Here is a 23,300-nt window from a genome sequence, read left to right as displayed (position 1 = left end):
ATCTCCACAAAAAAAAGTGTTCTGTACGCAATGTCGTTGCGACTGAGGTCCCCCTCATCATACAAGTAGCCGTTAGACACCCACAGACATTGTGCGACATCCACTCTCCTTACTTTACAGCACCCACCCCCGGATGCTGCGAACCTCATCCTCATCGTTCGTGGCCGTCCGGTCAATCAATCAACTTCCTTCACAATTCTTAATGCCAGGATCAGGGTGTACAATTAACTGCAATATTCTATGTAAAACGTGTACGCGCCTAAGACGAAGCTCGTACAAACTTATGTTCGTGTGGGGAACCACATGCTAACCATAGACGCTTATACGTAACGACATGGAACTTACGGGCCAAGCGATTCCCATAACCGATTCACCTGCGACCGACAAGGACGGGTGAACGAAGCCGTCCCCGCACCACAAATGATCATTCTATCCTCCGGTGGCCGGAGAGTGCCCTTCTTCGTTCGCGATGACATAGGTGACGTTTTGACACAGAAAAGGGTCTAAGACGGAAAGGTGCTCAAACCGAATCGGGTAGGGTCGGTGCCGGCAACCGGTACGCGAGCATCTGTCAACGGGAAACAGCCGGTCACCTGGCGGACTCTTTTAAATTTCTTCCTTCTTTCTGTGCCTTCACTCGTCTCTGTTCACTCGCCGTTGAAACTTAAACAAGCTTCTAGGGTTGGCAAGATCTGTCCTCTCCTCCCAAATCTTTTCTTACCGAATAGGTTTTCGAGATTATTCTGTTTTGGTTTTGGCTCCTTGGGATCGAAACGTCTTGTGGGTAGGTTTTCTGGTGGTTCGTTCGCGGTTCTCTGATCTCCGGAGCGATGGAATCGATGTCTGAATCGAAGACCAATTCTAATCCTAGACAAGTACGGAGACACAGTGCTGCAAAATCGAGGGTCTCGAGGCCGATGGAGTGCGCAAGGAAGAAGGAGACGTTGCAACTGGATTGGAACGTGTCGGAAGATGGATCAAGCACTTCCGAGTCTTCTTGCGGCCTGTCTGTGTTGAAGGCTGGCAGAAATGAAACCAGGAAGAGTCAAAGTAGGGTGAAACCCGTGAAGGTAGTATTTCAAGGTGTCGGTGAGGCGGTGGTGGTGCCACCGTTGCAGTTGGAACGGACGATTGGCAAGAGAAGATGTACTTGGATCACACCCTTCTCTGGTACGTGGTTTCAGCTTTCTTTGTTCATTGCATAATTTTTCATCTAATTAAGAAAATAAATATATAGGAGAATGCTTAATTATAATATGGTATGAGGATCTTATTTCCTCTGCTTGCCTTCGTACATGGTGAAGTGATACATTGTCATACTGAAACAGAAGTTCAAAATGGTAGGTACTTCAAACGACGAACAAATTAGTCGGTGCAAAATAGTCAAAATGGTTCTTTCTGAAGAAAGTTTCTACGGTCAACACCTTTGGATCTTAGTTATTTCCCATAATCTTAACGTGGTTTTGATGGTAAGCTGTCCTAGATAGGTTAAACATAGGATTGGAGGGTGCTCCCTAAAGAAGTGCATAGGAAGTGAAACTAGCGAGCTATATTATGATAACTACTTCTTCCTATCCAAGAAATTGTTTCGATCCCTGTTGTTGTTTCTTTTTTTTTTTTCTTTTGTCTTTTGAATTGTGAAAAGTAAGAAACTATCTTGTTCATTTTTGTCAGATTTTAGGATGTTGGAATGTCAGCATTTATGGAAGTCGTGGGACAGGAAATGGTGCTCATTCATATGTTTCTTTCTTCTTGTCCTTTTCTCTAAATTACGTGAAATATTTTATTTACTGATTTTGTGTGGGCCATTTGTTCCCTTAAAGCTCGTGTGGTTGCATCATAGAATAGGCAAATATCAATAATGAATAGACAGACAAGAAAATGGCATACTCCAATCTCTGTGACACAACAAATCTCATAAAATTATGCTACAAAGCATGAACAAAACAATTATTACATGTATATTATCTCCATAGCTCATATGAGATGCAAGCATTTAACACAAATTAAACTTATGTAGATGATATAAGTGTCCCACACATATTTAGTACATTAACATAAAGAATTATACATGGTACAGTAAAGCTACTGTATTGCCAAGAGAGCTATAGTTATGATTGTGCCATATAATTATATGTGATATTTAATTGTTATGGCTTAAAAGTAATTTCATTTTTCTCTTTTATGACTATCAGTAATAGATACACATTTGTTCAGATATTACTTTCTCCAAAGTAATTTCTGATATTATTGTTATGTTTGAAAAAATAACATCTTTTTTGCTCTTACAAGTAATTTTGACAAATTAATTCAAATATTACTTTCTCAAAAATATTTTCTAATTTCTTCCTGATTTCTTGTCTAATGAGTGCTTAAGTTGCTTTGCATATAGATACATCCATAGTGACCATGGAAACTAATTTAATCATTATAAACATTGAAATCCTAACATTTTCGTTGTAAGTACCTTCACTATGCATACATTATCCCAGGCAACCCTTTTAAGCATCTTCAGTATGAAGTATTCCCCAAACTACTTATTTTCAGATATTAATTAATTTTGATTTTTTTTTATTTTTTCATTCATGTAATAATTTTTTTTTTTTTATGCAGTCAATTGTTAAGTTGGATGTATTAAGATGTACACATATTCAATATTCTTTATAGCCCCCTTAAGCAATATTTTCTGGCTTCATCTCTCTTGACGCATATCAAAAGGTATCCATATATTGATGTCCCACTAAAACATGACATGAACACATCAAACATTTTGAAGTACCCATGCATTATAGAAAAAAGAAAATCCATAATTCTATTTAGATCCAATCAGAGCTCAATTGTGTTGAATACAAGTATGAATCATGATAGCCTGGTAATTTGGTTATAAAATGATCCACTTAAATTGATGAAAAAGATAATATGTGGGTGCATATGGGAGATGATTGCTAGTCACAACCCAACATAGTACGGATGCTTGAGATAATTTGTGCTTTGAAGAAATGCTACAGACGGGAGTGCATCTTTTGCAGTCAAATACTGTAGAGAGTCTTTAACAGTGGTTCCAGCTATGTTGCAATCAAGGCTAGATCTCTCTGTTGTCTTGCACCAAACGACACAATTATAACAAAGGAAATTTTGGTTCAAAGAAGAGGGTAATAGTTGATATGATTTTATACAGTGGTTTCACACTTGTTGAACCTTTGTCTACTGGTGATTGCATTTTCAGAAGGTATCACCATAATTTTGAACTTTAGAGGTAAACCAATTAGTATGAGATCATGTTAAATTAAATGGTGAAATAATGAGAAGTATGGTTGGTCTTAAATTTTGTATCAATGTCGTTAAATCTAAAAGCCTAGAACAGGAATGGGAATAGTTGATCCTATTTTACTTTTGCTTGTAAGGTAGTTTCATACTTGTTGTATCTTTGTCTACTGGTGATTGCATTTTGAGAAATTATCACGAGAATTTTGAACCATAGAGGTAGACCAACTAGTATGTTGAATTAAATAGAGAAACTATGAGACGTATGACTGGTCTTAAATTTTTTATCAATATCATTGCATCTAAAAGTTAAGTCAATAAATAAGACCGATGGAATATAAAGAGAACTAAACTTTTTATATATAAACAAATACGGGTCATAACACACAGTGAAATTAAATGGAATCACAATCAAATAGAATATCAAGATATACATGAAAAACCTCTCCAATGTGAATGGTAAAAACCACGGGGTAAACTAGAGATAATCCGCTATAAGAATAATGAATATATAAATCTCAATCTCTTGCCCAAAACCCTAGCAACAATCACAAGAGAATAACTGAGATACAAGGATCATGTCACTGTACATAATATCTAAATTCTCCCCAAGTAATCACAGCAAGAATCTAGATCTGATCTAACCTAGATGATAACACTACTAGATGATTGAGAATAGTCTCTCTGTGTTGTCCTTGTTTTTTTTCCTTTTTTTTTCTTATTTTTTCTGTCTTTTTCTTCTCCTCCTTGAATCAAGTTGCTGCTCGTGGATGTAGTTTTTTTCTGCACTAAAAATGTAGCCCCCGCACCCCCCAAGTTTGATCTAAGGTTAGGTCAAAGGAGGGTGGGTTGTGGGTTGATAAAACCCACTATGGGCTGAATCTATGGGCTGCCAGCCCAACAACCTCCCCGTTCAGCCCATAAGGGAGGCTGTCCCATGACTCCTCAATGTAAAGCTATGCCGACCAGTTGTCGACATATCTCTGTTGAATCTCGGATTTTGATGATGAAACTAATTGATTGTGTTTAGATGTTTAACTACATTTTGAGTGATGCAGGCTACTCGATCAGGATTAGACAGTTAACGCAGGAGGAATTGACGTTGCGCCGGAGGAGATCACGTTAGGATATTGGATGGCAAAAGGCTTCGGACGTCGGGCATCGGGCCAAGAGCGGAATTGCGCCAAGGATATCAGGGTTACGGAGGTCAACCGCCGATTGGGCAACAAGCCGCAAGAGAGGACGATGCGCTGAAGAATCAGATGAAGCGCCAACCAATGACGTGCCGGGCAATAGAATGTCAATTCGCTTTGTAATAATTGTCTAGATCGAAGTAGAGTTTTGGCTTGTGTGTGCAGGATTAACTACGATAACGACGAAGACATAAAGCGAAACAAAGTGTCGGAATCAAGCGTGAAGGATTTGTTGTGAGTTCAAGAGTTCGACGAAAGTCCGAAGGTTCGTCGGGAATGCTGCCAGAACTAGCCGAGAATGAGTAGGGAGCTTGCCGAAGGGTTTTTCGGAAGCTCGTCGGAAGGTTCGTTGGAAGTTCATGGAGCTCGCCGAGAAAGATCGGAGCTTGCCGAAGAAGCTCATTAGAACTCGCCAAGATCAAATCGTGAAGTCTAGGAGCTTGCCGGGAGTCCGTAGAATGGTTTCCGAGAGTTCGTCGGAAGCTCGCCGAAAAAAGTCTTGACTTACGGACTTTGTAATAGCTTACAAAAATATCTTTAAATTCGTAGTTAGCATGTTAATTAGGGTTAGGATTAGGTGTTAGTCCTATAACTCAAGTAGGGGCCAATTGGGCCCGAGTTCGGACTGGTTTAGGCCAAGTTTGGAGCCCAACCAGTGAGCTGAAATAGTGTAGGCGGTGGCACCGCCTAGAACCCGAGAACCAAGCGGTGGCATCGTTGGACTGAGCGGTGGCACCGCCCAGCACCCGAGAGGTCCGGCGGTGGCACCGCCAGTACACTGTCAGTGTCAGACACTGACAGACGGTAGCACCGCCACTAACAGGCGATGGCACCGCCAGCATCGGGAACCAAAGAGAATTCAAATTTTGGAGCCTAAATTTGAATCCTCTTGAGGCCTATAAATACCCCTCAATTCTCAACTAAGAGAACAACTTTTTGAGAAGCAATTGATTGAGAGAAAGGTCTTAGAAAAGTCTTAGCAAGTCTTGTTTTCAATTTGCTAGTGTTCACCTCCTTCTTTCTTGCTGAAAATCTGTAAGAGAGTGAACCGCTTGTAAAAAGTTATAAGAGAGATATTTGCCCTTCCCTTTCAAGAGATTTGCTAGTGGAAGGTGGGAGCCTTATCGAAGAGGGCCTCGCAAGTGGATGTAGGTCATTTGACCGAACCACTTTAAAATTGGCATGATCTCTGGTTTGTATTTTCTTATTGCTATTTACATTACTGCAAACCTTCTTATGTGCTTTATTTCCTCATTACCTTTGCTGCACACCTTTACGAACACATGTTCAAGTTAAGCTTTTCAAGTTCGATTTTTATCGTATGAAAGATTTGTTGAAACCAACGTTTTAATCCGCTCCACTAATTCACCCCCCCCCCCTCTTAGTGTCGCTCCGATCCTAACAATCTCCTGTCTTTCTTTCGGTAAAGTCTTTGTTTACATGTTTGTTCCATTGTCATTTGTGTGAATTTTCTGAAGTTGCAACTACTTCTCTTCAAGTACATTTCGAATCCAATGGTATATGACATCTAATATGCTTTGACTTTGAATGAAAAGTTATGTTTTTACACAAATGGATAACACTCTGGCTGTCATAATGCACCACATAGTTTTCCTGTTTCAGTCCCAATTCTTATAAGAATTCTTTCATCCATAACATTTCTTTGCAAACCTCTGTAGCAACAATATATTCTGCCTCTGTAGTGAAGAGAGCAATACATCTTTGCAACCTGGATTGCCATGACACAGCTCTCCCTGCAAAAATAAGTACATAACCTGAAGTGGACTTCCTCGTACCTATATCTCCTGTCACATCTGCATCTGTGTAATCTGTCAACATAAGTGATCCACTTCCAAAGCTTAAACAAACCTTAAAGCTCCTTCTGAGATATCTAAATATCCACTTCACTGCTGCCCAATGCTCTTTACTTGGATTTGCAAGAAATATGCTAGTAACACTCACTGCATATATGATATCCGGCCTCGTACATACCATTGCATACATTAAACTTCCGACTACTGAAGTATAAGGAACCTTTTGCATTTTTTCCTTCTCCTCATCACTTAATTGACTCTGTTCTGAGTAGAACTTGAAGTGACCTGCAAGAAGAGAACCAACTGGCTTTGCATTGCTCATACTGAACCTTTCCAATACCTTCTCGATATATTTCTCCTGTGACAACCAAATCTTCTTAGTTTTTCTATCACGGGAAATCTGCATGCCCAGTATTTGCTTTGCTAGCCCCATGTCCTTCATTGCAAAGGACTCACTTAGTTCTTTCTTCAACCTGTCAATTGTACATATATCTTTCCCAAGAATAAGCATGTCATCAATGCTAGTCATAGGTGCCCAGCAAGCCAATCACGTGAGTGATGGCACGTGTGACTTGATACAGAATCTTTTTGCTTATTATATTTTGGTGTATATCACTTTATAACTATTGCATAAATGCATATATATATTGTGATGTCCTTGGATTTGTGCAATGGGAATCGGATCGTGATGAGATCACGATAATGAGATCGATTCACCTTTAAACACATATCCTAAATAATCCCGGTCATAGGTTACTCGAGAAGGACATCGTGATAACCGGATAGACTGGTGTGCTGTATACCCGTCCATATGATGGATGCAGCTGGTCTCATAGCTGCTCATGTAGGGACACTAGGGATACAGTACAAGTGCTCATTGGAGAATGAGTTCACTGATTGATCCGCTTACGGAATGCTGGATGGTTGATGATGCCTTATTGTCAGACAGCGATTCCGTAGTCCTAGTGGTGTATCTGGTCCTTAGACTTGAGACACCAAGGATGTCCTGTATGAGTGCTCCACTCTTTGATACCAGACTTATAGGTTTGGCTGTACCCAGATCTAGTACAACTGGTCATTGGGAGTGGTAGTCGACCTTACGAGGGCTATTGAGTATCAATAGAGGATCATCCACTCTCGGCGTCATGAGAGGAATATCCTATGTGTTCTTGCTCAGACAAATCCCTGGCCAGAGTCATTCGGGTTGAGAGAGAAAGAGTTCTCCGGGAGAATCCGATTAGAGCGAGACTCGAGTAGAAACCGTATGGGTCTGACAGCACCATGCTCGATATACGGTCTCTGGGATATTAGATGGATGAGGGACTATAGGTACATGGTAACTGAGGACAGACAGATCCAATGGATTGGATTCCCCTGTATCGTCTGGGGACTACGGCGTAGTGGCCTAGTACGTCCGTAGTCGATGAGTCGAGTGAATTATTACAGAGATAATAATTCACTGAGTTAGAAGGAGTTCTGATAGGTATGACTCACGGCCAGCTCGATATTGGGCCTAGAGGGTCACACACATATGGTAGGCATTGCGATGAGTAGAGGTTCGGATATGAGATATCCGACGGAGCCCTTGTCTTATTGGATGCAGATCCAATACCCACTAGGGAAGGACCCATTAGGGTTTGACACGGGATCTCTATAAATAGGAGGGATTCACAGCCTCATAGGCTAGAGTCTTTGCTTGTCTTTCCTATTCTCCTCTCCCTCTCCACCTTAGAGTAGGCCTGGAGTTTTGAGGAGCGTCGTCGCAACCCTGCTGTGTGGATCACCGCTAGAGAGGAGGACGCTTGACCTCCTTCACCCTCTCCTAAGGATCTGCAAGGAAACAGGGATATACGATCTCCCTAGGTAACACAATCTCTATACGCAGTTTTGTGTTTTGCCGATTTTTGCGCACCAATCTTCGCACGACGACGAACATCTTTTTGGGAATCGGGGATTTTGTTTTCTTGTTCTTCCGCTGCGCATATGATGTCGCTCCCCAATGAATTCCCAACAGTGGTATCAGAGCCAGGTTGTTCGTGCGAATGATTGGTTTTGAACTGCGTGTGTTGTGTTTAGGAAGAATATTGACGTCAAAATCGTTGACGCAAAAGCGAGAAAGGGCAGCAACAGTTGCTGCCCTCGATCTGCGTGCGTGAAGCGCAGCCGAAGGCGGGCAGCGCAGGGGCTGCGTCTGCAGCAGCCGGCCGGCGGCCTGTTTGCAGCAGGCTTGCTGCCGGCGGGGCTGGCAACCCACGGGTAGAGGCGCCGCAAGGCAGCGGCGCCTGCCGCCGAAAGGAAGCGGCGCCTGCCGCCGCAGGGCAGCGACGCGCGACGCTTGCCGCCGCTGCTCCCGCGAGCGAAACCCCCCCACAGGGGCGGCCGCCCGGCGGTACAGCACCGCCTGCGGAGGCAGCGGCGCCCGAAGGGGGCGCCCACCCGCAGCGGCATCGCCGCCAGCGGGCGTGCCGCCTGCAGGCGAGGGCAGCGCCCTCGCCCCGCCGCACAGGCCGCCGCCAGCAGGGTGGCGGCGGCAGCAGCAGCAGCAGTAAGAGGGAATTAGGGTTTTATGGGAAAAAGACAGTTTTGCCCCTCGGAATTTAAGAAATTCCAATTTCTATCTTTTGTCCAAATTACGAAAATACCCTTAGGAATTGAGAAATTTCCTACATGTCCCTGATTTCAGAAAATATTAATTAATTAAAAGGTTTAGTTGATTATTATTTTTATTATTATCTAGTAGTCCTACATGATGATGATTATTTATACATGTGATGTATGATGTGTGGACGGATGATCATGGACCGTGTGATGTGTGTACTTGTGATTATTGTTATTGAGGTCTACGAACCTCCATTATATTTCTCGTTTATTGTCGGGCCTGCGTGCCTATGATTAAGTTGTAATCACATGAGGAGGCGCAGCGGGAGCGTGGATGCGATAGCGGGACCCACGAGACGGACGATCGTGATGCATGGAGATGCATCAAGATGTCGACGAAACCGACGAGGACGAGATGGACGATCACAAGGCATGGAGATGCACCGTTGCACACATAGATCTTGATGTGAGTGATTAGGCCTACTGGCTCGGGCCTAATCATATTAGGTTGTAGTCCATGATCATCTGGTGTGATTGCTTATACACATACTAGATATATATATATATTTGCATGCGATGTAGATATATATTAAATATGTATATGTGTGACATGTCATATTAGGAGACCAAATTATAGAAACATCTCTCGATAATATTAAGTCGGTAAACGTGAGGCAATTAGATTGACCCACGTGGCCTTCCATCGTTATGAGTAGGAACCGATTCCTGGTGTAGGTTGAGTTGGTCGAGTCCCTCGAGACTCACCTATATCGCGATTCGCTATCTTGCTTACGACATAGAGATGTCACCGATGACCTGAGGACATGGTATGCTTGGTCGAGTCCCTCGAGGGTATATCATCAAATCAGACTCATCTTGTAACGAAGGTGTTGACTTAACCGAGCATCATGGTTGGTCGAGTCCCTCGAGGCCATGGTGATTCGGAGGCCGAACAGGACGGGAATCACAAGGAGTTGTGATCGGCAAGAGTTGCCTACCTTTTAGGCTTAGTGTGATTGGTCGAGTCCCTCGAGGTTACACTAAGACGCTGATTGGATCCTGATCCCCACTAGAAGTCTGCCGGAGACTTCCGTTTCACGTGCTAAGGGTGTCGCGTGACTCGTTAGGAAAATAGTGGGAGCATATTAAGATAGAAGTCCATATCTTGATAGTTTATTTCTTACAAAATCTGCATGTTATTCATTTCTGCTACATCTTTATTTTCAGAAAATGTCGCTTTCAAATCCCTTACGTGGCATACTTGATGTCAACCGCCTCACTGGTCCAAATTATACGGATTGGCTCCGTAACTTGAGAATTGTTCTCACAGCGGAGAAAATCGTATACGTCCTTGATACAGTGATGCCTACGCCCGAAGAAGGGGCAAGCGAGGATGAGATCGCTCGCTACGTGAAGTACATTGATGACTCCACTCTTGCTTAGTGCTATATGTTGGGCTCTATGACTCCAGAGTTACAGAGACAACATGAAAAGATGGATGCCAGATCCATTCTCCTACATGTCCACAAATTGTTTGAGGAACAGGGAAGGACTCAACGATATGAGATATCCAAGAACCTTTTCCGCGCTAGGATGACTGAGGGGACACCGGTTCAGAACCATGTCCTAAAGATGATTGAGTGGATAGAGAAACTCACAGGTCTAGGAATGGTCCTAGAGGATAACTTGTGTGTGGACATTGTGCTTCAGTCCCTACCAGATTCCTTTTCACAGTTCATAATGAATTTTAATATGAACAAGCTTGAGGTGACTCTCCCAAAGCTCCTCAATATGTTGAGGGAAGCAGAGAGTATTATTAAGAAAGAGAAGCCAGTTCTCTACACTGGTGAGACCAGAAAGAAAAGAAAAGCAGAAAGGTCCCTTAAGAAGGAAAGGGCAAGGGCAAACAAGATAAAGCAAAGGTTGCTAAGGAAGACCCAACAAAGGACAAAGGCCAGTGCTTCCACTGTGGTAAAGATGGGCACTGGAAGAGAAACTGCAAAGAGTACCTTGCAGAAAGGGCGAAACAAAAGTTTGATGAAGCTTCAGGTACATTCATGATCAGTCTCCATTTGTCAGAATCTTATGATAACACATAGGTATTGGATACCGGTAGTGCTTATCATATATGCAATTCGTTGCAGGTTCTGGCAAGGCCTAAGAGACTAGAGAGAGGCGAGATGGACCTCAAGATGGGTAATGGAGCAAAAGTTGCTGTATTAGCTGTTGGCGAGGTCGCCCTACATCTGCCTAGTGGAGCTTTTATTGCATTAGATGCATGTTATTTTGTTCCTTCTATTATCAAAAATATTATCTCCATTTCATGTTTAACAGTTAGTGGATATAAATTTGTTTTTGAGAACAATAGTTGTTCAATATTATTAGATGATAAGATCATCACGAAAGGAACATTGCATAATGGTTTATTTATGTTAGACACTACTCCACATATCATGAATGTAAATGTGTCTAAGAGGAAACGAGATGAGGTAAACAATGCATACCTGTGGCATTGTAGGCTAGGTCACATCCATGAAAGAAGGATTCAAAAGTTGCTAAATAATGGATATCTAGATCCATTCGACTATGTGTCTTATACAACTTGTGAGCCTTGCATTCGTGGAAAATTGACCAACTCTCCATTTAGTGGAACTGGAGAGAGAGTCACTGAGTTGTTGGAACTCATACATAGTGATGTATGTGGATCCATGTCAACTCATGTCATTGGAGGTTACTCCTACTTCATTATATTTACTGATGATTTCTCAAGGTATGGATATGTGTACTTAATGAAGTACAAGTCCGAGGCCTTTGAGAAATTCAGAGAGTATAAGAATGAGGTGGAGAACCAGATTGGAAAGAGTATCAAAACTCTTCGATCAGATCGAGGAGGTGAGTACTTAAGTATAGAGTTTACTCAGTTCCTCAAGGACCATGGGATATTATCCCAATGGACACCTCCTTACACACCTCAGCTCAATGGTGTCTCTGAAAGGAGAAATCGTACTTTATTAGATATGGTACGGTCCATGATGAGTTTCGCTGACCTACCCATCTTATTCTGGGGATATGCCTTAGAAACCGCAGCTTACCTTCTGAACAGAGTTCCAACTAAGTCGGTAGTGTCTACACCATATGAGATATGGAAAGGGAAGAAGCCTGATCTTAAGGTTGTTAAGATTTGGGGCTGCCCAGCCCACGTTAAAAGACACAACCCCGATAAGTTAGAATCAAAGACAGAGCGATGCATATTTGTGGGATACTCCAAGGAAACTTGTGGGTATTATTTCTATCATCTCGAGGACCAAAAGGTCTTTGTAGCTAAGAGAGCAGTGTTCCTTGAGAAGGAACACATTCTTGGCGGAGATAGTGGGAGAATGATAGAGTTGAGCGAAGTTAGAGAACCAAGCTCAAGCACCACTCTACAGCCCGAGTCTGTTCAGGTACCTAATACACAAGTTTCAACTTTACGCAGGTCTGATAGAGTATCTCATCCTCCTGAGAGATATGTTGGACATATTAGAGGAGAGGATGCTGAGGATATTGATCCTCAGACCTACGAGGAGGCTATTATGAGTATAGACTCCGGGAAGTGGCAAGAAGCAATGAATTCTGAGATGGATTCTATGTACTCCAATAAGGTTTGGAACCTAGTTGATGCGCCCGAAGGTATTGTACCCATCGGTTGCAAATGGATCTTTAAGAAAAAGATCGGAGTAGATGGAAAGGTAGAGACCTATAAAGCAAGGCTAGTGGCTAAAGGGTATCGTCAAAGGCAAGGTGTTGACTACGACGAAACCTTCTCACCCGTAGCAATGCTAAAATCCATCAGAATTCTATTGGCTATTGCAGCACACTATGATTATGAGATCTGGCAGATGGATGTGAAAACCGTATTCCTCAATGGGAACCTCGAGGAGGAGGTGTATATGATGCAACCTGAGGGATTCGTGTCCAAGAACTGCCTAGATAAGGTGTGTAGGTTGCTTAGATCCATTTATGGACTAAAGCAAGCTTCCCGAAGTTGGAACATAAGATTTGATGAGGCAATCAGATCTTATGACTTCGTTAAGAACGAAGATGAGCCTTGTGTATACAGAAAGGTAAGTGGGAGCGCTATCACCTTTTTTGGTGTTATATGTGGATGATATCCTCATCATTGGGAATGACGTAGGAATGCTATCCACTATAAAGACTTGGTTATCTAGACACTTCTCCATAAAGGACTTAGGGGAAGCATCCTATATCTTGGGGATTAGAATCTATAGAGATAGATCTAAGAGGATGCTTGGCTTGTCCCAGTCTAGGTACATAGAAACCATTGTCAAAAGGTTTGGCATGGAAAATTCCAAAGGGCAAACATGAATATGATACCTTATGCCTCAGCAATAGGGTCTATCATGTATGCCATGCTATGTACTAGGCCTGATATAGCGCATGCTCTGAGTGTCACGAGCAGGTATCAGGCGGATCCAGGCTTGGAGCACTGGAAAGCAGTAAAGTGTATCCTTAAGTACTTGAGAAGGACTAAGGATCTTTTACTAGTATATGGAGGTAATAGCCTTAAGATTGAAGGCTTCACTGACTCAAGTTTTCAGTCTGATGTCGATGATAGCAAGTCGAATTCAGGGTATGTGTACACCTTGAATGGAGGAGCAGTGTGCTGGAAGAGTTCCAAGCAAGATATCACTGCTGACTTGACCACAGAGGCGGAGTACATTGCTGCATTAGATGCAGCAAAGGAGGGAGTCTGGATGAAGAAGTTCATCACAGATTTGGGAGTCGTGCCGAGTAACGAGGAGCCGACTTCCTTATATTGCGACAACTACGGGGCGATTACTCAAATAAGGGAACCCGGGTCTCATCAGAAGTGTTCTGAGGAGGTTCCAACTTATCAGAGAGATCATAACCCGAGGAGATGTAGTAGTGGAAAGAGTTCCATCCGAAGATAACATTGCAGATCCACTGACAAAGTCGTTGTCTCAGATTGTCTTTGAGCGTCACAGGGGTCTGATGGGGATCAGACACATAGGTGATTGGCTTTAGGTCAAGTGGGAGATTGCTAGTCATAGGTGCCCAACAAGCCAATCACGTGAGTGATGGCACGTGTGACTTGATAAAGAATCTTTTTGCTTATTATATTTTGGCGTATATCACTTTATAACTATTGCATAAATGCATATATATATTGTGATGTCCTTGGATTTGTGCAATGGGAATCGGATCGTGATGAGATCACGATAATGAGATCGATTCACCTTTAAACACATATCCTAAATAATCCCGGTCATAGGTTACTCGAGAAGGACATCGTGATAACCGGATAGACTGGTGTGCTGTATACCCGTCCATATGATGGATGCAGTTGGTCTCATAGCTGCTCGTGTAGGGACACTAGGGATACAGTACATGTGCTCATTGGAGAATGAGTTCACTGATTGATCCGCTTACGGAATGCTGGATGGTTGATGATGCCTTATTGTCAGACAGCGATTCCGTAGTCCTAGTGGTGTATCTGGTCCTTAGACTTGAGACACCAAGGATGTCCTGTATGAGTGCTCCACTCTTTGATACCAGACTTATAGGTTTGGCTGTCCCCAGATCTAGTACAGCTGGTCATTGGGAGTGGTAGTCGACCTTACGAGGGCTATTGAGTGTCAATAGAGGATCATCCACTCTCGGCGTCATGAGAGGAATATCCTATGTGTTCTTGCTCAGACAAATCCCTGGCCAGGGTCATTCGGGTTGAGAGAGAAAGAGTTCTCCGGGAGAATCCGATTAGAGCGAGACTCGAGTAGAAACCGTATGGGTCTGACATCACCATGCTCGATATACGGTCTCTGGGATATTAGATGGATGAGGGACTATAGGTACATGGTAACTGAGGACAGACAGATCCAATGGATTGGATTCCCCTGTATTGTCTAGGGACTACGGCGTAGTGGCCTAGTACGTTCGTAGTCGATGAGTCGAGTGAATTATTACAGAGATAATAATTCACTGAGTTAGAAGGAGTTCTGACAGGTATGACTCACGGCCAGCTCGATATTGGGCCTAGAGGGTCACACACATATGGTAGGCATTGCGATGAGTAGAGGTTCGGATATGAGATATCCGACGGAGCCCTTGTCTTATTGGATGCAGATCCAATAACTACTAGGGAAGGACCCATTAGGGTTTAACACGGGATCTCTATAAATAGGAGGGATTCACAGTCTCATAGGCTAGAGTCTTTGCTTGCCTTTCCTATTCTCCTCTCCCTCTCCACCTCAGAGTAGGCCTGGAGTTTTGAGGAGCGTCGTCGCAACCCTACTGTGTGGATCACCGCTAGAGAGGAGGACGCTTGACCTCCTTCACCCTCTCCTAAGGATCTGCAAGGAAACAGGGATATACGATCTCCCTAGGTAACACAATCTCTATACGCAGTTTTGTGTTTTGCGGATTTTTGCGCACCAATCTTCGCACGACGACGAACATCTTTTTGGGAATCGGGGATTTTGTTTTCTTGTTCTTCTGCTGCGCATATGATGTCGCTCCCCAATGAATTCCCAACAATCAACATAAAGTAAGAGAATAATAAAATTCTCACCAAAACATTTTATGTACACACAATGATCTGAAGCTGTTCTTTTGAATCTATTTTCTATCATAAATGAATCAAACTTTCTATACCTTTCTATACCACTGTCTTGGAGCTTGTTTTAGCCCATACAAGCTCTTCTTCAACTTGTAGACAAAGTTCTCTTTATCTTTGATTTTGAAGCCTTCTGGTTGCTCCATATAAATTTTCTCCTCCAAATCACCATGAAGGAAAGTTGTCTTCACATCTAACTGCTTAACCTCCAAGTCCTGGCTAGTAGCAATACCAAGAACAACATGAATAGAAGACATTTTAACAACGGGAGAAAAAATCTCTTCAAAGTTAATACATTTCTTTTGACCAAAGTCTTTTACAACTAATCTAGCTTTGTACTTTGGTTGAGAACAATATTCTTGAGTTTTCAACCTGAAAACTCATTTGTTCTTCAAGGCCTTTATTCCATTTTGTTGTAGTACCAAATCATAAGTGTGGTTCTTCTGAAGAGCATCCATCTCTTCTTGTGTAGCAACTAACCACTTCTTTTTCTGCTCACTTTCAATTGCTTCCTGTTAACTCTCTGGTTCACCTGCATCAGTAAGCATCACATACTCATCTGTAGAGTATCTTCTGGAAGGTTGACATTATCTAGAAGATCTTCTCAATTGAGGTTCTGTGGGAAGTTGCTCTCCAACTTCTTGCTCAACATGTCTTACAGGTATATCAACATTAGGCTCTACATCATCTTCCTGCACATCTCCCTCATCACCCTGATATACTAGAGGGGTAACTGGGTCACAATTTGCTAATCCTTCTACAGAAGTCTTGGCTAGTGTCTTCTTCTTCAAATCTTCAAAGGTTTGATCCTCAAAGAAGACCACGTCTTTGTTCCTAAACACCTTCTGCTTTTCTGAATCCCAAAGCCTATAACCAAACTGATCATGTGAGTAGCCAAGACAAATACATTCTTTAGTCTTATCATCCAGCTTGGACCTCTCATTATCTGGAACATGTGCAAATGCACGACAACCAAACACTCTCAAATGTATGCCTATATGAAATATTTTTCCCTGACCATGCATGCTCTGCAACATCACCATCTAGGGCTGTACATGGTGATAAGTTGATCACATCAACTGCAGTCATCAAAGCCTCATCCCAAAACCTTTTGGGTAGCTTGGCCTATGAAAGCATACATCTAATCTTTTCCATGATGGTGCGATTCATCCTCTTTGTAATAACATTATGCTGTGGTGTATCAGGAACTGTCATCTCATGTTGGATACCATGTGACCTGCAATAATCATTAAATAATCCTATATACTCACCACCATTATTTGATCTTATACATTTCAATTGTCTTTTTGTCTCCCTTTTAACCCTAGCATAAAATTATTTGAAGACATTAATAACTTAATCTTTGGTCTTCAAAGCATAGGCCCAAACTTTCCTGAAAAATCATCTATAAAAGTGACAAAATAAATTGCACCACTAATACTAGGAACATCAACAGATCCACCAAGAGTTTTTGTCCTCAAAGGACCACATACATCTGTATAAACACGGTCTAAGGCATACATTTTTTTAGACAAAGTAGGACTAGTAAATGAAACTCTATGTTGTTTACCAGCCAAATAATCAATACAATGGTTCAAATGTGTACCTTTGAGGTCTGGTAATACCTCTTTCTTGGAAAGAGCTTGTAGCCCCTTTTCGTTCATGTGTCCCAATCGCCTATGCTACAACTCCATGCTGAAATCTTTCTCTGTAGCATTTAACTGGTCACCACAAGCTTTGGCCTGCAACTTGTATAAGGTATAACATTTCTTTCTACTAGCCACAATAAGAGAACCCTTATTGAGTTTCCATTGCCCTTTGTAAAATCTGCTATCATAATCTTCATCATCTAGTCTTCCAACTGAAATTAAATTCAGCCTTAGGTCAACCACATGCCTCACATCCTTAAGCACTAACTTATAGCCAATGTTGGTCTTTAAATGGGTATCACCCATGCCAATGATATTTGTCATGCTATAGTTGCCCATCTTGACAATACCAAAATTTCCAAACCTATATGTAGCAAAAAACTCCCTCCGTGGTGTAACATGATAAGAAGCACATGTGTCAATCACCCAGTCAAGATCCTGACACACACAAGAAAAAATATCATCATAAGGAGACAAAATCAAATAATCACCACCTTACATTGTAGTTGTGATATTATCCTTTGACTTCGTAGATTCCACTTCTTTTCCTTTTTTCTTGCTCTTCTTAGATTGCTTACATTGGTTCTTGTAATGTCCTTTCTCACCACAGTTATAGTAAATAATATCCTTTCTTGATCTTGACTTGCTTCTACCCATGCGTGAACTGCTTCTAGACTTTGATCTTCCTCTGTTCTCTGAGATAAGTGCCTGTGAATCATTTTGAGATGTTGTTGAGTTCTTTCTTCTCAACTCCTCATTCAACAAACTGCTTGTTACTTGACTCATAGTGACAACACCATCTGGCGTAGAATAACTGAGGGAAACCACCAGTGTCTCCCAACTTTCTAGCAATGAACTGAGAAGTAACAATGCCTGCAACTCATCATTAAGAAATGGTTTCATAGAAGATAACTGGTTAGTGATACTCTGCATTTCATTTAAATGCTCAACAATAGAAGCACCCTCTCTATATTTCAGTTTCACAAGTTTTCTGATCAAGAAAGCTTTGTTGCCAACTGTTTTTCTTTCATAGAGACTTTCCAACTTTTTCTAAAAAAAATATGTAGAAATTTCAGTAGAAATATGGTGAAAGACACTATCATCAAGCTACTGTCGAATAAACCCAACTATTTTTCGATCTAACCTCTTCCACTCATCATTTGTCATAGTTGTGGGTTTTGCACTATCCCCCTGCAAAGGTCCATACAAATCTTTGCAATACAAGAGATCTTTCATTCTTGGTTTCCATATCATCCAATTGTTTTCATTCAAACTAATCATGCGAGAAACATTACTGACCTCTATGTTCAAATACAAAATTAAATCACCAAAACCTTGCTCTGATACCAGTTGATGGGATGTAAAGAGAAATAAACTTTTGTATATGAACAAATACTAGCAGCCCATAACATGTAGCGGAATTAAATAGAATCACAATCAAATAGAACACTAAGATATACGTGGAAAACCCCTCCAATATGAAGGGTAAAAACCATGGGGTAAACTAAAGATAATCCACTATGAGAATAATGAATATACAAATCTCAATCTCTTTCCCAAAATCCTAGCAACAATCACAAGAAAATAATTGGGATACTAGGATCACGTCACTGTGTACAATATCTAAATTCTCCCTAAGTAATCACAACAAGAATCTTCTGTAGATCTGATCTAACCTGAGATGATAACACTGCTAGATGATTGAGAATAGTCTCTCTGCGTTGTCCTTGTTTTCTTCTCTTTATTTTTTCTGTCTTTTTTTTCTCCTCCTTGAATCAAGTTGTTGCTGCCAAAAACTGCTCATGGCTACAGTTTTTTTTTGCACCAAAAACGCAGCCCCCGCACCCCCCCCTTAACTTTGATCTAAGGTTAGGTCAAAGGGGGGTGGATTGTGGGCTGATAAAGCCCACTATGGGCTGAATTTGTAGGCTGCTAGCCCAACAGAGACATGATCTGAATTTATATTCTTAATAGTTTGAATTTTGGAATTGCTTGTAGCTTCAACAACATCAAGTATTTTGATGAGAGCGGATCCCAGGAATAATTACCTGAAAGTAATTATGTTCTTCAGAATTTAGTTAGGCATAATTCCTTATCATGAGTGGAGATGGCATCAAATGATCAAAATCCATAGGATATATCTATTGAAACCCTTATATATGTAGATGAACAACATAAAAGAGAATATGACTGGTCTTCAATTTTCTATCAATATCATTGCATCTAAAAGCTTAAGTCAACAGATGAGACATGATCTGAATTTATGTTCTTAATAGTTTGAATTTTGGAATTGCTTGTAGCTTCCTCAACATCAAGTATTTTGATGAGACCGGAACCCAGAAATAATTACCTGAAAGTAATTATGTTCTTCAGAATTTAGTTAGACATAATTCCTTAGCATGAAAGGAGATGGCATCAAATGATCAAAATTCATAGGATATCTATTGAAACCCTTATAGATGAACAACACAAACGAGAATAATGGATTTGTAATGTTTAATTGATTTTTTTCTTTTCTCTTTTTTTTTTCGAAGTGTTGAATATAGTTTAATATGATAAACCACAACATGAACTTAATTATGACAAAGATGATGTTATTCTCTAAAACCACTAAATGAACCTCTTGTGACTGAAATTTTGTATCTCTGTTGTGGTGGTCGTGTCTTTGGATGGGATTATCTCAGAAAGTATGTAGTTCACACCCATGGTACTGATAGAAGTACCAAAATAATCTTGATGCAAGCAAACTGAAATTTTTGTGGTTGCAGTTGTATTGAGATGCTACAGATCCATTCTGAAAAAAATCAAGAAGACATCTCTTAGGTGGCTTGTTTGTTTTGCTTTGTCTGTTGAAAATATGTTTTTGAGTTTTCCTAATCTGCAATAGAATCACTAGTTTGAGCCCTGTTATGTGCTTCCTATCTTAACAGCATTGGCTTGTCAGTTTAATAGAAGCAACGGCATTGATATCGGTTAATTGCATTTATTTTCTCATCCTTAAGAATTAATTCATAAAAGTTGATAGAAACGAAAACCACATGAACAAACATGATAAATAAGTTATATAAATCATGCAGAGATGAAGCTGAAACAAATTCTGACTTCCTTGAAAATTATCTGCCAACTTCAGACAACTGATATTTCAAATAATCATTTTTACCTAAAAGAAATTTATGTAATGCAAAACAAGAATTACCAAAGTAAAGCAACATGTAGAAGTAATGCTGGGAGGTTTTTTCTTGACTGGTGATACTTGTTTTCCTAACTGCACACTGATTGGCACTAGTTGGAAACATATAAAGCAAAACAAGAATTACCAAAGATAAGCAACATGTAGAAGTAATACTGGGAGTTCTTTTTGATGAGTGATACTTGTTTTCCTAACTGCACACTGATTGGCACTTGTTGGTTGAAAACCAAGGACAAAGTGAGCTACTCTGACCTCAGTCAGTCATTCAGAACCATAAATGTTTATAATGGTCTTACTTGTGTTTCATTTTATTTTAGATTCATTTTATCGGAAATACAACTTCTCTTTGATTTGTTATGTTCATTTTTGGGTCTTCCTTCCAGAGCCACTTTATGTTTCTTTTCACGATGAAGAATGGGGACTGCCGGCTTATGACGACCAAAATCTTTTTGAGCTACTTAGTTTATCAGCAGCATTGTCAGAATTCAGCTGGCCAACTATTCTGAACATGAGAGAGAAATTTAGGTTTGCGATTTTCTCTTCTAAACCTTCAGTTGAGACAAATGGAACCTTTGGGATTTTATAAACTTGAGCCTTAAGTTTATCTAACACTGCTTTCATCAGGAAGTTGTTTGATAACTTTGATCCCACCTCTGTTGCTAAATTCACTGAAAAGAAGATACTTTCACTTAAATCCAGTGGTAGTTTGTTATCAGAGCAGAAGATGCGAGCAGTTGTAGAGAATGCAAGACAGATGTTGAAGGTAAAAGATCTTTATCTAGCTTTGAACTTTTAGCACTGTCATAGTTCTTTCCTGATGAAATTTAACCTCCGTTGCTTATTTATAGCTATTATATTAAATAGTAGTGGAAGAATCCTTAAACATTTTACTTTTCACGACAAATGAACATCAACAACACTGATCATTCTAGTTTGTTCATTGTTGTATCTCCGCTTACATTGGTCCTGATAAGTTGCAACAGTTTTAATTGAACAGTCAACCAAGTGACGGCATCTTAGCTGGCACTGCCTCTCCAAATAAATGAAGTGACCTCCACATATACATGGAAAAGAAGAAGAAGAAGAAGAACAAAAACTCATGACCAAGTTTCTTCTTTATGAGAGAGAAAGCATTTCCTGTTTTCAACATGTCCGGCACTGCCACCTCTTGCATTTTAGTAATATAGTTGCATGTAGATTTCCATGCATAACAAGCATAATTTCAGTATTCAACTACCTAACTAGTATCCCTCACCATCTAGCAATGTTTGTCCTCTATGGCACCTCAACATATTGGAAGAACTGTCGACTATAAGATACCTTTTTGGTATTCTGTTTGGTATTATTCAAAAAGTTCCCGAGAAAGTCGTTCAGAATATATGGTAGCTGATAAGTGCAACTTGTTGACTATTTTGCTTGAATTTTGTCTTCTGGGAGGCGATATTATGTGCAACGACTTTGATAGCATATAATGCAAGAGGATGATGAGACAAGTGTTTCTGTTATATGTCCATCCTCCATTATCGAATCTTAAGTACAGTTGTGGTATATAATTTTAAGAACACCTTCTTAAATTGCAAAGATATATATTTCAGCTAAATGTGGTAAACATAGTAGGTCAACTAGGTTCCTTCCTGAACTTTGATCTCAATCTACTCATGATGCATGCCTTTTAACTGCAGGTAATTGAGGAATTTGGGTCCTTTAGCAACTATTGTTGGAGCTTTGTCAACCACAAACCAGTTGTCAATGGATTCCGCTATGCCCGTCAAGTGCCCGTCAAGAGTCCCAAAGCTGAGATCATAAGCAAGGACCTGATGCGGCGAGGATTCCATTGTGTTGGTCCAACCATTATATACTCTTTTATGCAAGCAGCAGGAATCGTTAATGATCATCTCTCCAGCTGCTTCAGATTTACAGACTGCAACGGCTCATGCTACAACCAGTTGAACATGAAAGCAGAGGCAACTTCATTGGCCAAAACACTGAATCAATCGTGCACATTGCAGGCTTAAGCAAACACAGCGTTCGCTTAGCAAAGTTACTTCAGACAGGTAATGTTCCCTATGCAGTACTTCAAACACTGATATAAGTTGTGTGGCTCTGTGACAAAAAAAAACAAATGATGTGTGCAGTTTGTAAGTCGTTGTGTGTGTCTCGTAGGATTTATCTTTTCACTGTCATATATGTATTGTATCATGATCACAACAAACTCTTTACCTTTTTTTGTCATTGAATTGCAAGAACTTGTTATTACTAGCATCAGGTTGTATTATCTATTATTGTCCAGTTTATGACAGTTCTTTGACTTGTACTAAATTCAGTTTATGACATTACCATGAATGTTCAATGCAATGTGGGTCTTCAATTGAATATTTGCAATGTGTAATATATGAGCGCTTAATGAAGGTCGAGTAATAGTAGATACTGTTCATGTAATGTGGCCTTAGGATGCCTTTGAACACGGACCAGGGCCCATTTATGAGCATTTTATTTATTTATATATAACGCATCTTATAATAAATTGTTAAAGTGTTTTAAAGCTAACTACCACCTTCATCCTCAGTTAGAGACGATTCTTTTCCCTTAAGCCATAATCTCGAACGACTCTTTTTCCTAAACCATCATCTCTAAAAGTAAAAAAATCATGAAGCAAAATAAGCCCACCCTAACTATTCCATAGAAAAAAAACTCTTTGAGTCATTCCCGTGTTTTTTCTGATAGAAGATAAGAGAGGGACATGTTAATGTATTCAAGCTAAAGTTATTTCAATAAAGCTTTTTCACTTCTTCATCAATAAAGCTTTTATAATAATTGTTCTTATTTTTTATTATTTTCCTCACTTTCTTCTAAGTCATCATTTTTACGGGTTAAGTCAGCAGTAAATGAAACTTGAACGTTAGCGGGCGATGGGTTATGGGTTAAGTAGCGCTGTCATTGAATTGTGCACCGCCACAG

At 40.6% G+C, this 23,300-nt stretch overlaps 1 protein-coding gene across 1 annotated transcript; it reads left to right on the top strand.

Moving 5' to 3' along the window:
* Nucleotides 1–399: 399 nt before the first annotated feature.
* Nucleotides 400–22,717, top strand: LOC135649558 (uncharacterized). Its single transcript, XM_065168034.1, has 4 exons — nt 400–1,170; nt 20,726–20,867; nt 20,967–21,105; nt 22,025–22,717. Exons 1-4 carry the CDS (start codon nt 831–833, stop codon nt 22,355–22,357), a joined length of 954 nt encoding a protein of 317 aa, XP_065024106.1. The 5' UTR covers nt 400–830; the 3' UTR covers nt 22,358–22,717.
* The last annotated feature ends 583 nt before the right edge of the window (nt 22,718–23,300 follow it).

This window comes from Musa acuminata, chromosome BXJ3-9 (genome assembly GCF_036884655.1).
Source record: "Musa acuminata AAA Group cultivar baxijiao chromosome BXJ3-9, Cavendish_Baxijiao_AAA, whole genome shotgun sequence".
Classification (NCBI taxonomy): Eukaryota; Viridiplantae; Streptophyta; class Magnoliopsida; order Zingiberales; family Musaceae; genus Musa; species Musa acuminata.
The sequence above is the reverse complement of the archived record's forward strand: the minus strand, read 5'-3'. Positions and strand labels throughout refer to the sequence as shown.